The following is a 13,345-nucleotide window of genomic DNA, read 5'->3' as shown; positions in this document are numbered from 1 at the left end:
GGAGGTGGTGATGGAGAGTACAATAAAGGAATTCAAGAGGGGCCTGGATGTATTTCTGGAGCGTAATAATATTACAGGCTATAGCTACTAGAGAGGGGTCGTTGATCCAGGGAGTTATTCTGATTGCCTGATTGGAGTCGGGAAGGAATTTTTTATTCCCCTAAAGTGGGGAAAATTGGCTTCTACCTTACAGGTTTTTTTTTTTTGCCTTCCTCTGGATCAACTTGCAGGATAACAGGCCGAACTGGATGGACAAATGTATTTTTTTGGCCTTATGCACTATGTTACTATGATATAGGGTGCAGGGGTGCCTATCGGCCACAAATTCCTGACCAGACTATAAAAATAGTTAATAATAATTTTTTCAGTGTCCATGATTTTTTTTTTTTCTTTGAGGCTGGTGGTACTTGAGCAGGTCACTGTAATTTTCAGCTTTTCTGAGCTCGCAGTAAATGCTGGTAAGGGTGGGTTCACATCAGCATTATGGCTTTCCATTATAACATGGTTATAACGGAAAATAACGGAATCCATAAGACGGAAGTCAAAACGGAAGCTTTAAGAGGCATTCCATTTTGATCCGGCATAATACAAGTCTATGGGCAGCAGAACGGATCCGTCCTGGTTTTCATTATGCAGGTGTCCAGTCCTGCATAAAGGAAACCAGGACGAATCCGTTCTGCTGTCCATAGACTTGTATTATGGCGGAATGCAAAACGGAAGCCTTTAAGAGGCATTCCATTTTGCTTTCCGTCATAATAGAAGTCTATGGGCAATCATAACGGATCCGTCTGGTTCCCATTATGCAAGACGGAAAACAAAATCCCGACAGGACTTTGTTTTCCGTCTTGCATAATGGGAACCAGACGGATCCGTTATGATTCCCGTAGACTTCTATTATGACGGCTCAAAACGGAATGCCTCTTAAAGGCTTCTGTTTTGACTTCCATCTTATGGATTCCGTTAATCCACCCTAATGTGTTCATTATGAGTATCTGCCCTATAGACATGTATTACTTCTCTGTATAGTTCATTATAGTTTTCCAGTTTGTCCGTAAAAAATATTGTCTGTCCGTTATTTTTGGATAAATTGTCCAGAAAAAACCCCCAATAATTTAGGTTGGAAACCCTGAAAGGGTTGCTGTTCAGACCTGCAGCAACCTGCTAAAATCTGGAAAGTGTTCCATTCCCTTGCAGCACCCCCACCAGGGGAAATTAAGTATTACATGGTGCTCATTAAGTCCTCTCCTGCATAACGGAAATGGGATGGATCCGTTTTGCAGCCCATAGAGTGACCACTTGAATGAATTCTTTTGGATGGTTTACTGTTCCTACAAGGGTATCGGTGAAATGGGGTTGACAATAATAGAATGACATAATACATCCATGTAACCAATAGGAAATTGTAAAATAAAACATATAAAAGAATAATCAGTGCAGAATAATTGACACTAAATTGATTAGGCATTGTGGGCCCTTGCATCTTATATGCAAAATATATATCAATGAAAGCTAGAACAAAAAAAATGGATGAAATATTTTATAGTTTTTCCCTGCAGTTACATCACTGACAACCTCATAGAAAAGTAGTTATTTCTGATGCTTTAACTGCCACAAAAACTATAAAATACAGACCCTGCCTATATTTAGCCATTTTTATATCTAGCCTTTAATGATATATATTTTTCATACAGAGATGCAGCCTAACTAAAGCCTTAAGCCTGTATTAAGCAGGCAGATCAGGAAGCGTTCCCTCCCACCAATCGAGCGCTAGCTGAGGAGACCGCAGCTATTACATGCAGCGACTTCCTCCGCAGCATGGGGAGAAGCGATGGCTATGCCATCATTCATCCCCATACTGTCTAGTGGTTTGCCATTGGCAGATCGCTACCGTATTAGACAGCACGATCTGCCACCGGCAAGCGCTGATTTTTAAGCATGCTTGAAATTCAGAATGGTCAGATGAACGAGCGTTAGCGGCGGTATTATACTGCAAGATGATTGCTAGCAAGTGTTCATGCGAACGCTCGTTAGCGATCATCGGCTGAAATATTGGCCAGTGTAATGCCTTATTCACACAGTCAGTGTTCGGTCAGTGATTTCCATCAGTCATTGTGAGCCAAAAACAGGCGTGAAGCCTCCACACAGATCAGGTATCAGGGAAAGATCTGCACCTGGATTTGGCTCTAAGGGCTTATGCACACAAACGGACCGCAAAACAACGGTCGTGTGCATGAGCCCTAAGTCACTGATGGAAATCACTGACCAAAACACTGACATGTGAATGAGGCATAAGGGCTCGTTCACAAGAACATGTGAAGCCCGTGCTGTGGAGCGCAAATTGCGGTCCGCAATGCATGGGCACCATCCGTGGGGAAGGTGCATGGGGATCGCAGACCTGTTCACTTGAATGGGTCCGCGATCCTTCCGTTCCGCAAAAAGATAGAGCAAGTTCTATCTTTTTGCGGTGTGGAAGCACGGAACGGAACCCCAGAAAGCACTGAAATGAATGGGTCCGCATCCATTGGCCACGGAACGGTGCCCGTGTATTGCGGATCCGCAAATGCGGTCTGCAATACGGCAACAGGCAGCACACGTTCGTGTGAATGAGCCCTAATACAGGCTTTATTCACATGTCAGCATTTGGTCAGTGATAATCATCCGTGATAGGCTGAATGCACACGGCCGTAGAACACGGACGTGAGCGGTCCGTGGTATCCCGCCCTGGCATCCTGCTGACAGCAGGAGCGCACGGCGTCATTGGTTGCTATGACGCCCGTGCGCTTCATGCCGCCGCTGCACTACAGTAATACACTGGTATGATCTATACGAGTGTATTACTGTAGTGGAGCGGCGGCATGAAGCGCACAGCGTCATAGCAACCAATGACGCCGTGCGCTCCTGCTGTCAGCAGGATGCCAGGCCGGGATACCATGGACCGCTCACGTCCGTGTTCCACCTGCACCTGGGGACACATTTATCAAGCTCGCCTATTTTTGCCATAAAAGTAGACACGCGTATTTTAGTCCTCTTGCACATGACCGTATGGCTTTTTCAGTATTTTGCGGTCCGCAAAAAACACAGATGACGTCCGTGTGCAATCCGTGTTTTGAGGAACGGAACAGCTGGCCCGATAGAACAGTACTATCCTTGTCCGTTATGCGAGTTAATAAATATCCTTTTTCAGAGGTGTAACTATAATTCATAGGGCCCCCACCACCTAAAATGGCTGCATAAGTAGCAAAAATTATAGATATGTATAATAGCACCATATATCAGAAAAACCACATTATGGCAAAAAGCCACCCTATTGTTATTCCCCACAAAAATGTCCAAATTTCTTGCACCTGATTGGGCCCCCTAACCTCTGGACTCCATAGCGAGTGCTATGGCTATAGTTACACCCATGTCCATTTTCATAAGGTAAGCTTTGAGAGGCAGTAACTTTGTACTGTACGGTCTCGCTTTGTCTGTCCCACAATGGGGATAATCAAAAATGATCTTTTGTTATATTGCAGATAATAAGGGGAGATTTATCAAAATTGGTATAAAGGAAATCTGGCTAAGTTGTCCTTAGGAACCAATCAGAATCCACCTTTCATTTTCTGTGGAAGCTGTGGGAAATGGTAGGTGTAATATGATTGGTTGCTAGAGGCAACTACACCAATTTTGATAAATCTCCCCCGATATGTACAAGGAGACAACATTGGTGAAGTCTGATTTTAATTTCTGGTATGAAAGCCCTTTATAGAATGCTTATACCCCTGTGAGGGCACTGTTAACAGGATTTGTGGCACCAGAAACCCGACACAAGTGCAAAAGGGTATTAGCTTTGTATAAAGCCCCTTCATTCTACAGACAAATTGTAGGCCGAGACTGACTTCACCAATGTGATCTCCTGTCATGTATCTTTCACGCATTAGAAGACCACTTTGGCTTGACTTCCCTCTTATGTAGTATGGTAAAAGCAATGTTGACCGATGGTGGCCACAACAAGAACAATAAAGAGAAGTAGAAATCTAGAGTTTAATGACAGTCGTGTTCTTCGGTTCCGGATTAGTGACAGGGTAACAAGAAGGATTATTACGAGTGGTGGAGGGGGTGAAGCACTCATTCAGTTATGGACACCAGTGACAAGAACTGGGTTTATTGATTATATAATTAAAAGTAATAAATAAAATCCAACATCTGGCTCCATCCAGGAGAGACGGCAATCCTTGGATCAGGCCAGTTCAGCTTCAGTATAAAACAATGATTAAACAATTTGTCCATTAGTTTTTATTGGTCTTTGGTCTAAGTCACCAAAACAGCCACATCCTGTGAGGAAATAGACAATGAGAATGGCAAGGACGGCTCCCTGCTGACTGCCCGATACACGTGCTGCTCTTTATCATGTTGAAGCTGTTCCCGGAGCTGTATTTCCTTCTCCAGGGCAGCCTTAGTGCTCAGAAGCTCCTCAGTCAAGCACCTGAAATACAACAGAGGTGGCGGCATTAATTCCTAACATAGTTACATATGAACATCAATAAATCTGATAATCCAGCACAGAACTTCAATATAATGTGGATTTTCACAATACCACAACAAAACTTGGAGACAGGCCTAACAACTTTCATGAAGCCCAAGGTGAGAATGGTGCCTTGCACCAAATTGCTTCTCCTGCTTGAGAGCAGTGTCCTGGAGTTGCCACTAGGTGGAGCACAATGCATAGTTGAGTAGAAAGGCTATGTCTGCCTTCACAATTAATTTACGTTGTACCAATCCATCTGGGATGAAACATAACGTAAATTTGCATTAGGTCTTTGATTAAAAATTTCCTAAAGCTTTGCTTATACAGCTCCTTCTAGAGGTGGATTTACACATTCAGATAAATCTGGCAGATTGGGAACGCTTGTTCCTGATGATCTGCACGAGTAAATGGTGAAATGATTAATTAGTGCAGGCACATAAATTATGGGCAGCATGATCGCTACAGCTGTATGAGGACGAGCAATCGCAATAGCTATCCCTCGTTCTCATACTGTGGAGGTGATCACTGTATCTTAACCCACACTGAACGAGCAGCAGAGTATCGGGAAGGAATGTATGGGGGCTGTTGGTCAGGACAAAATAGAACAGGTTCTATTTTTTGACGTACGTTATTGACTGGCTGTCAAATAAACTGCTGTGTGAATAACCTTATATAGACTACCATCGCTCTTCAAACGTCACATGTGACCATGTCATCTGAGGGGTTAAATGTGTGTGGGTTAAAACAGCAGGCACCCGGTGGCTATGGCGCCCGCTTATCTAATCGCTGATCTAACTGGTGTGCAATTCATTATTTTATCCCTTTTATTTCTGTCCTTTTTTGTCATCTTTCTGTAACCTCTTATCACTGTACATTTTTGTTTAATAAATCTTAAATTTGATAAGTCATTCTTTCTGCCATGCCCTCTAATTACCACTTTGCTGTGTTACCATTGATGGGCAGTGTGCTGGTTTCTCTGTCGCATGCTAGAACGCAGTGCGTTCCTGTGAATGCTGTGCACCTGTAACCAGGGTATTTCTTTGGCCGTACTGACGAATGGTGACAGCGTTGGGTGTGGATGCGTGGATGTGTTTGGGGGTTCACTTCCATCTTAGTAGAGAGTGGGGACGGAGTCCCACCCTACAGTCACATCCAAGGTCACGGGTGCTGTGAATGCCAGAGTGCCCCTCGTGGCCCGTCATGTTGCATATGTACGTGATCATGACCGCATATGCTGGTAAAGTATAGTCTGCAAAAATCTGTAAGATATGAAGAGTTCATACATACCACACAAGTCTACATGCTGTATGTGCTACAAAAATACAAAATACAAGTCGTTTTCAGTCAGGTATAAAACAGATGTTTTATTACTCCCGTATTATCGACATGACACTTGAACCTACTGTAGTTCATCAGGAAATGAGCTGTCAGTGCCCTACTTTTGGTTCTGACAAACTGCCCTATTACACCTGTCTGAAAAGTGTCTGAATACTGCTGCTTGAAAAGAAAAAAAAAGGAAAGCTGCAGTAATTGAAAAAGATTTTTTATGGCAACAGTCAGTGAGCAAAAATGTATTTTCTGACCGATTAAATTTTTTCATATTACAGATATTTATCATTAGTGATAATCGTTATTGCTATTATTGCAGCCAGTATCTCTTAAGAAGCCATCATTTAAACCTAAAAGATAGGATATGGACAAAACAGGGACAGTGTATAACGGAATTATTATTATGCTTGTGTGTTTGGAACTTTGTGAAAAGCCGAGCATTGCTGTGGGAAGGATTTATTAATATATTCAATTGAATTCAGAGATTTTTGTGGTCCTGAGCATGCAAAACTCCCGTGTTTGGTGCAATATATTTGGTGCTGTGATCTGGACGCTCGTAAATGCCTGGATCATAACGTCAATAAACAGTCTAATTAGGCACAGAGAGGTGATTAAGCAAACAGTCTTCATAATGCTTTTCTGTAAAAAAATAAAATAAAATGACCACCCATATGTGACAATCAGATAACAAGTATGCTTTCTAAATTATGGGAAAAGGGGAACTGATAACATGCAAAGAAGTCCATGTTATCCTCCCTCAGGGAACATGTTCAGTAACTTTCCTCTGTGCAGCCTGTAAGCACTCTCCCACTGCACCCCCCCCCCCCCCCCCCCCATCTTCTTCTCCAGGCTGGCTGACATCTCAGCTGACTGAAGGGAGGAGGGCTGACTTCTGCTGACTTGCTTCAGGCTGTGTAAAAGCTATAGATTCATGCCAGGTTTGACAGTCTCACCTTTAAAACAAGACCAAGATTGAGGCTCTATCTGAGATAAATTGTGAGACAGAGCAATTAGAAATCAGGTCAAGAATGAAAGCTGCAGATATAAGCAGCTTTCACTGAGACCCCGCTCTAAGGGCTCTAACTTGAGATGTGTCAAGGATAGAGCCTTGATCTTGATCCTGTTTTAAATCTGAGATTGTCAACTTTAAAACAAGCCATCAGCAGCAAGGACATACCAGGTACATTCTGGGCTACTGAATTGCCATTCTGCAAGGACATATGACATAAAACCCAGGCAGGAAAAGATATATATATATATATATATATATATATCCACCTGCTTCCTCTAATGGTAGCGCCAGACAGCCATATGTATCGTGTACTTTGTGGAAAGCAAAGCATTGTGGGAAGGATTTATTAATATATTCAATTTAATTGAGAGATTTTTGTGGTCCTGACTATGCAAAACTCCTAGACAGAAATCTAACAATGCAAAGCTGAAATGTATGTAATTTAATTCAATGCAGAGCTCACATCGCGATGGTGGAGTGATTCTGTGTCTGTTCTTGAAGGGCTTCATTCTCCTGCTGGAGCATCTTCACTTTCTCCTCCAGTGTAAGGATTCTCTCCATCTGCCAAAAACAGATAGAATTGACGAGTTATAAATTAGGTTTTCTTGGACCCACCAGATAAAACCATGCTCATGGTCTGCCCCATCTATACAGAACACATGCACATCAACTTATCACTGGATCCTATAGAAATTCAGCAAGAATTGCTCCTAGCAACAACTGATTGGCTACAATGTCTGTTTTAGATTGGGTGGCCTTCTGCTAGACCTTTGGTAACCATTGGCCCACCTGAGGATCATCTGGTACAATAGTGGGCCAGTTCAACTTTATATATAGCATAAGGCCTCATTCAAATGGATTCTATGGTGACCTAAGTTCAATTCACATGATGGTCTGTGTCTTATGCCTATATTAAGTCTGTCTGAATGCAGCTCGCAGATTACAGAAATTAAACAAAGTTATATTTTCCACAGGAACCATGATTTGCAAAGCAATTATCACTATCTAATGTGTATGAGGGCCTCCTGACGCAGAGCTCAGTTGCTCGTTCCCGATAACTGGCTTGTATAATCAAAAATGTACTGCTGCGAATTAACAGAACTGAATAAGGGAGGGACAACTGCGGTAACAATTGTTCCTCCCACATTTAGTTTGATTCAGCCTGTGTAATCAAGCCAATGCAAACAAGTGCCAATGGATTTATCATCCATTGGCGCTCACAATGCTTGAACATTGGCAGTCTAATAAGGCCCTTGCCAGAAGCATTTGTTCTCAGGGAGATAAACCACCATCAGAGTTCTATTTCTAGTAATTGCTTCCTCCCCTCTCCCCATTCAAGACACATGCATGCTCGGACAAGTGCATGGCCAACAGTCAGGTTCAATTCACTTTCCCAAGCAGAGATTTTGAATTATGTGCATGCATCCAGAGATGCAGCTAGCCTTTCTGCTGCTTGAGGCGAAAACTGAAACGGTGCCCCTCCCTCCCTAATGCCAATTTCTTAACCTAACCCCTTCCCTTCAGCCCATGGCCCTTCTGCTGCCCCCCTCTTGCCCCCACCTGGTGCTGCCCGAGGTGATTGCCTCACCTGGCCTCATTGGTGGTGCACCCCTGCATGCATCATAATAGTGCATTAGGAGGTCAGTATAGGATATATCTCACCATGACTTGCTGGTTCAGTAGCTTCTTGTCTTTTTCCTTGTTCAGGTTGCTCTTCATTTCAATCACAAAGTATAAGCTGTGCAGTTCTTGTTCCCAGAACTCACCAGGGCTCCCATAATCCTTAGTAAATACCATAAAGGTGATATCATTGGAGAACAAAGGAAAAGCATTGACCTTAATGGCTGAAATACGTATACAAGTATTCTAAATAGCACAATGTACTGGAATTTAAATGGCAAGCTGATTCTTGTATAACTCTTCTGCAAACCTATAGCTGGCAGACATCTAACTGGCTGCCATAGCAGAAGTGAGGCTCCAGCGTATGCGGACATTCAAATTCCCCAATGCTACCAGTCCTGCACTGTACATGGTATCCATAAAGTGAAACTCCACATTTTATCAGCATGTCAGTTAAAGGGGTTTTCCGAGTCTTCTATGTTGATCACCAATTTCTGATTGATGGGGGTCTAACACCCAGCATCCCCAATGATCAGCTGTTTGAAGAGGCCACAGAACTCCAATGAGCGCTGCGGCATCGTCATAGCTTACCAAGTGCAACGGCATCCATTCTATAGCAGCTGAGCCTGGTATTGCAGCTCAGGCCCATTCACTTGAAGCTGAGCCTAGGACATGTGACTGATGAATGTGACATCATAGGTCTAGTAAGAGGCTGTCCTTCAAACAGCCGATCAGTAGGGGTGCCAGGAGTCTGACCCCTCCGATCAGATATTGATGACCATTTCTGAGGATAGGTCATTAATATTAAACACCTGGAAAACCCCTTTAAAGGGAACCTGTCACCTGCAAAACACATATTAAACCGACCACAGTACCTTACAGTATCCCCCAGTGTGTTGCTAATCATGTTCTTCTTTCCTCTTTGTGTTTCTTCATACTTGTTAAAAACGCTGTTTTAATGTCGGTTGGCGCCGTCTCCGAGTCAGGCTTGAAGTCAAGGGGGCAGCGGCCTCCTTGCTTCAAGTAAAGCTAAGCCCGCCCCTTACCCCTCCTCTACAATTAGATGGACATGCTGCCGGGATCGCGCTCTTCTAGCGCATGCGCGGTACGCTGCCTGTTACAGCGTGACGGTCGGGCGCGCGTGCGATCGAACTGTCCGGCGCATCCGCAGTCAGCAAAATGCAGGGGGGTGAGTGAGGATCGCGCTGTAACAGGCAGCGTACAGCGCATTCGCTAGAAGAGCGCGATCCCGGCAGCATGTCCATCTAATTGTAGAGGAGGGATAAGGGGCGGGCTTAGCTTTACTTGAATCAAGGAGGCCGCTGCCCCCTTGACTTCAAGCCTGACTCGGAGACGGCGCCAACCGACATTAAAACTGCGTTTTTAACAAGTATGAAGAAACACAAAGAGGAAAGAAGAACATGATTAGCAACACACTGGGGGATACTGTAAGGTACTTTGGTCGGTTTAATATGCGTTTTGCAGGTGACAGGTTCACTTTAAAGAACCATAATTCTATGCTTAATTTCCTAATATAGGATGTATTTTTACATAATGATACATGATGCAGAGGGTCAAATCCCCTGTCCAACCATATTGTTAAAGGGGTTGTCCAGGCTTGGAGCCAACAACTCCTTAAGTCCCAACCTGTGCCCATTTGCTGTGGTGCATCATTCAAGCTGATGTGACTGCTGAGACCTGTGACTGGCTGCAGCGGTCACTGGACCAAGCCAGTTCCTGGTCCTGCGGGGACCGGAAGAATCCAGGAATGTAACAGCGTTTGGATTGCGGTCAGGTGAGTGGGGTTTTTTATGTTGGGGGTAGAGGTTAGGACTCCAGGGGTTGTCTGCTTCAAGGCTGGACAACCCCTTTACTGAGGTTTTCCAGTACTTATCTCTGCACACTGTGTAGTGACCTTGTCTAGTTACTGCAGCGCTTCTCTCAAGTCCGTGGGAGCAGCACTGTAGTAACCAGATACAGCCACTAGACAGTGTGCGAAGCTGTGTATTGTTGTGCTTGGGTCTGGTGCTGCAGCTACTGGAAACAGCTATTCACTGTGGATGCCAAGAGTCAGACCCCTATTGATGATTTATCATTAGGATATGTCATCAATAGGAAAGTCCTGGAAATCCCCTTTGAATTATAGGATTCCGATTGTGTGCATCCACCACTAGAGGGCGCTTTATGTCTGGATTTCATTATACTGTAACATTAAAACATATAAACAGTAAGCTGCCCCACATGATGGCTGCAGGCAGCCAGAATTGTATCTTATAATAACAATCTTCATTTCTATATAGCGCCAACATATTCTGCAGTACTTTCCTATTCAAAGGGTACATGTACAAACTAAATCAGACGTCACAGCGTTAAACACTAATACACAAATCAAATGCTAGAAGTGACAAGCCCTGCTCGCAAGAGCTTACAATCCTCTAACTCTAGGTCTATGCTTTGAATTTGAAGCTCTGTATTGAAGGGGTTGACCAAGATAATAAAAAATCTTGGCCAAGCCCTACAATAGCCCAAAATAAAAATGATGCTATACTCCCCCCTTTTTCCAGCGCTGTTTTTCTGCAGCACTGCTCCGTTCCTACTGCCGCTGCTGGTTTACAAGCCGCAGTGGTGACATGTTGGTATATTATATGTGACTGCTGCAGCCAATCAGTATCCTTAGTGTTCTAATACTGAGGACAGTGATTGGCTGCAGCAGTCACGCTCTGTACACCTGTATGTCACTGTACATGACCCTGACACTGCAACAAGCACAATGATACGCCTTTCCGAGCGGTGGTGTGAAGTCTATAGACCACCTGCACCTGGATGTCTGGCTCGTAGCCCAATGTCATGCAAACTCCTTCTGATGGTTATTGTAGACACTATTTGCCGCCCTAGGCTTGGGATGATGACTTCCACTTTAAACTTGCAGTACAGAATGGATCACTATGCCCATTCTGCTAGTCAAACAGTTTGTGGTCCATGTAGTGGTTCACCTCTGTGCACCTCTTGCTGTCATTCCAGTTCGTCACTGTTCTCCCAACAACCGGGACACACAATGTTGAACGGTGCTGACATCTCGGTCTAGGCATGTAGTGATCTACTGGAGTGATCCACCAAAGTCTCTTAGTTCAAGGATTCTGTCCCTCTCAGTCTGTGACAAGTGGTGATAACTAGCCCAACGATGAACAGGAAGCATCGCCCAATCATCCCACATGACTTGATCTGATTTTTGCGGTTTTATGTGGCTAAAAAACTTTGCTTCCAATCCGGCTTTTATGCCCCTTCTACATGCTACAAATTGGAGCTAAGTGCTTAAAAATGTGATCATCTGCGGATCTTAGCGACCTTATGGCTTGTCCTTCTTGGTGTTGCAATTTCAGTGTTGAAGATTGTATTTACAATAGATGTGCTTCCCATCATGCACACTTGCATGACTGTTCTCTGAACGCTCACAGAAGTGAAATGCTGGGAGTTGTAGTCTTACAACAGCTGCAGTGCCAAAGGTTGCTGGTCCCTGCTGTATAGGCATACAGCTGCCTACATTAGGAGCTTCAGTTCAGCCGAGAGGTTGGGAGTACTCATACAATATGATGAATACTGAAATTTAATAGGTTCCAGCGTCCAAACAAACAGCTGAATCAAGTAAACATTACATAAGGCAAAAAAATAAAAAAGAGAAAAAAACTAGAACTCTTCATTTTTAAACTTTTGACCTTATAAAAAAAAAAAAAACGCTGGCTCCAAAAATACACTCCGGGCCCTTTAAGCCTCCATGTGCATGACAAGAGGGAGGCGAGGAATGCAAAACACACCTAAGTGCGGACAGATTATGAAAGGAATAGGATTACTGCATTGTGCACTAAAATAACTACGCTGTGAATATCAATGAGTAACACACTGCAGGGGAGTAAACAGAGCACAACTCCCACCGATCGGAAGAACATGAGGACTAAACTGCGCACTTACATTGTAAATGCAGCATGGACTTAATTAATTAATTAATTAATCAAAATTCTGGAGCATCTATTCTTCAAACTCTACACTGTGCCATTCCTCTGTTATTCCTCATGGAAAGATATGAAGTGGGAATTATCTTTCCCCTTGTCAATAGGATGTGTCCCTACACTGCTAACAGCATAACTGTAACCTGGTGACGGTACCGCACTGGCAACTGCGCTGGTACCAATTGTGGAACTCGGTTATTTTAATAAAAAAAATGATTCGGGTTTTGTACCTTAATATGTCTTTCGTAGTTTTGTTTCAAGGCCGATTCCTCACTTTGCTGAATTTTTTGTAAAAAGGATTCCAACTGGCTTTTAAGGTCAGTGATGGTTTCCTATAAAGAGCAGATACAGTATATTGAATAATTAGTGCATTTAATACATACGAGTATGCAGTCACGTCACTACCCGGAGTTGTTAACCTAGGACCAGTGACTAGAAAAGTTTTTCTGAAGACTGTAATTTGAAAAAACAAAGCAATGTAAGGGAATCAAATATGGTTATAATAAATCATTAGAAATAACATATCAGGGACTTGCTGACAATGGTACACACAGCAGCATGGTGGTACAGCCTTTACATTAGCGATCTCCTCCCAGTTTTTTAAAGGTCATTATTTTCCTACAAATGTAGTTGAGCAACAGATATGTAGGTCTGAAGGGAAGTGGTGAAAGGAGGCAGTCCCATCGCTGGAGTGGACTTTACGCCACACATACCATGCAAATGCTTGAGGCCCCAGAGATGAGGGGGCCCCCTGCTGGCCACAAGTGGTCGGCTAAAGAGCAAAAAAAAAAAAAAAAGGGGGCAGACAAGGGCCAGCTTCCCAGCTGTACAGCAGTAGCAGATGTGCTCAGGCTACAGTGCTTAGCTGAGAGT

General features: G+C 43.6%; 1 protein-coding gene across 1 annotated transcript in view; it reads right to left on the bottom strand.

The window, feature by feature from the left end:
* Window positions 1-4,003: 4,003 nt before the first annotated feature.
* CCDC69 (coiled-coil domain containing 69) overlaps window positions 4,004-13,345 on the bottom strand; it is a 50,027-nt gene continuing 40,685 nt past the window's right edge. The window contains exons 6-9 of the mRNA XM_040440350.1: window positions 12,703-12,804; window positions 8,511-8,630; window positions 7,312-7,409; window positions 4,004-4,465 (exon numbers count right to left, since the gene is read on the bottom strand). Of these exons, the coding sequence (XP_040296284.1) occupies window positions 4,291-4,465; window positions 7,312-7,409; window positions 8,511-8,630; window positions 12,703-12,804 (495 nt within the window). The 3' untranslated portion in view covers window positions 4,004-4,290. The remainder of the gene's footprint in view (window positions 4,466-7,311; window positions 7,410-8,510; window positions 8,631-12,702; window positions 12,805-13,345) is intronic.

Source organism: Bufo bufo, chromosome 1 (assembly GCF_905171765.1).
Source record: "Bufo bufo chromosome 1, aBufBuf1.1, whole genome shotgun sequence".
NCBI classification, from domain to species: domain Eukaryota; kingdom Metazoa; phylum Chordata; class Amphibia; order Anura; family Bufonidae; genus Bufo; species Bufo bufo.
This window is presented reverse-complemented; position numbering and strand designations above follow the sequence as displayed.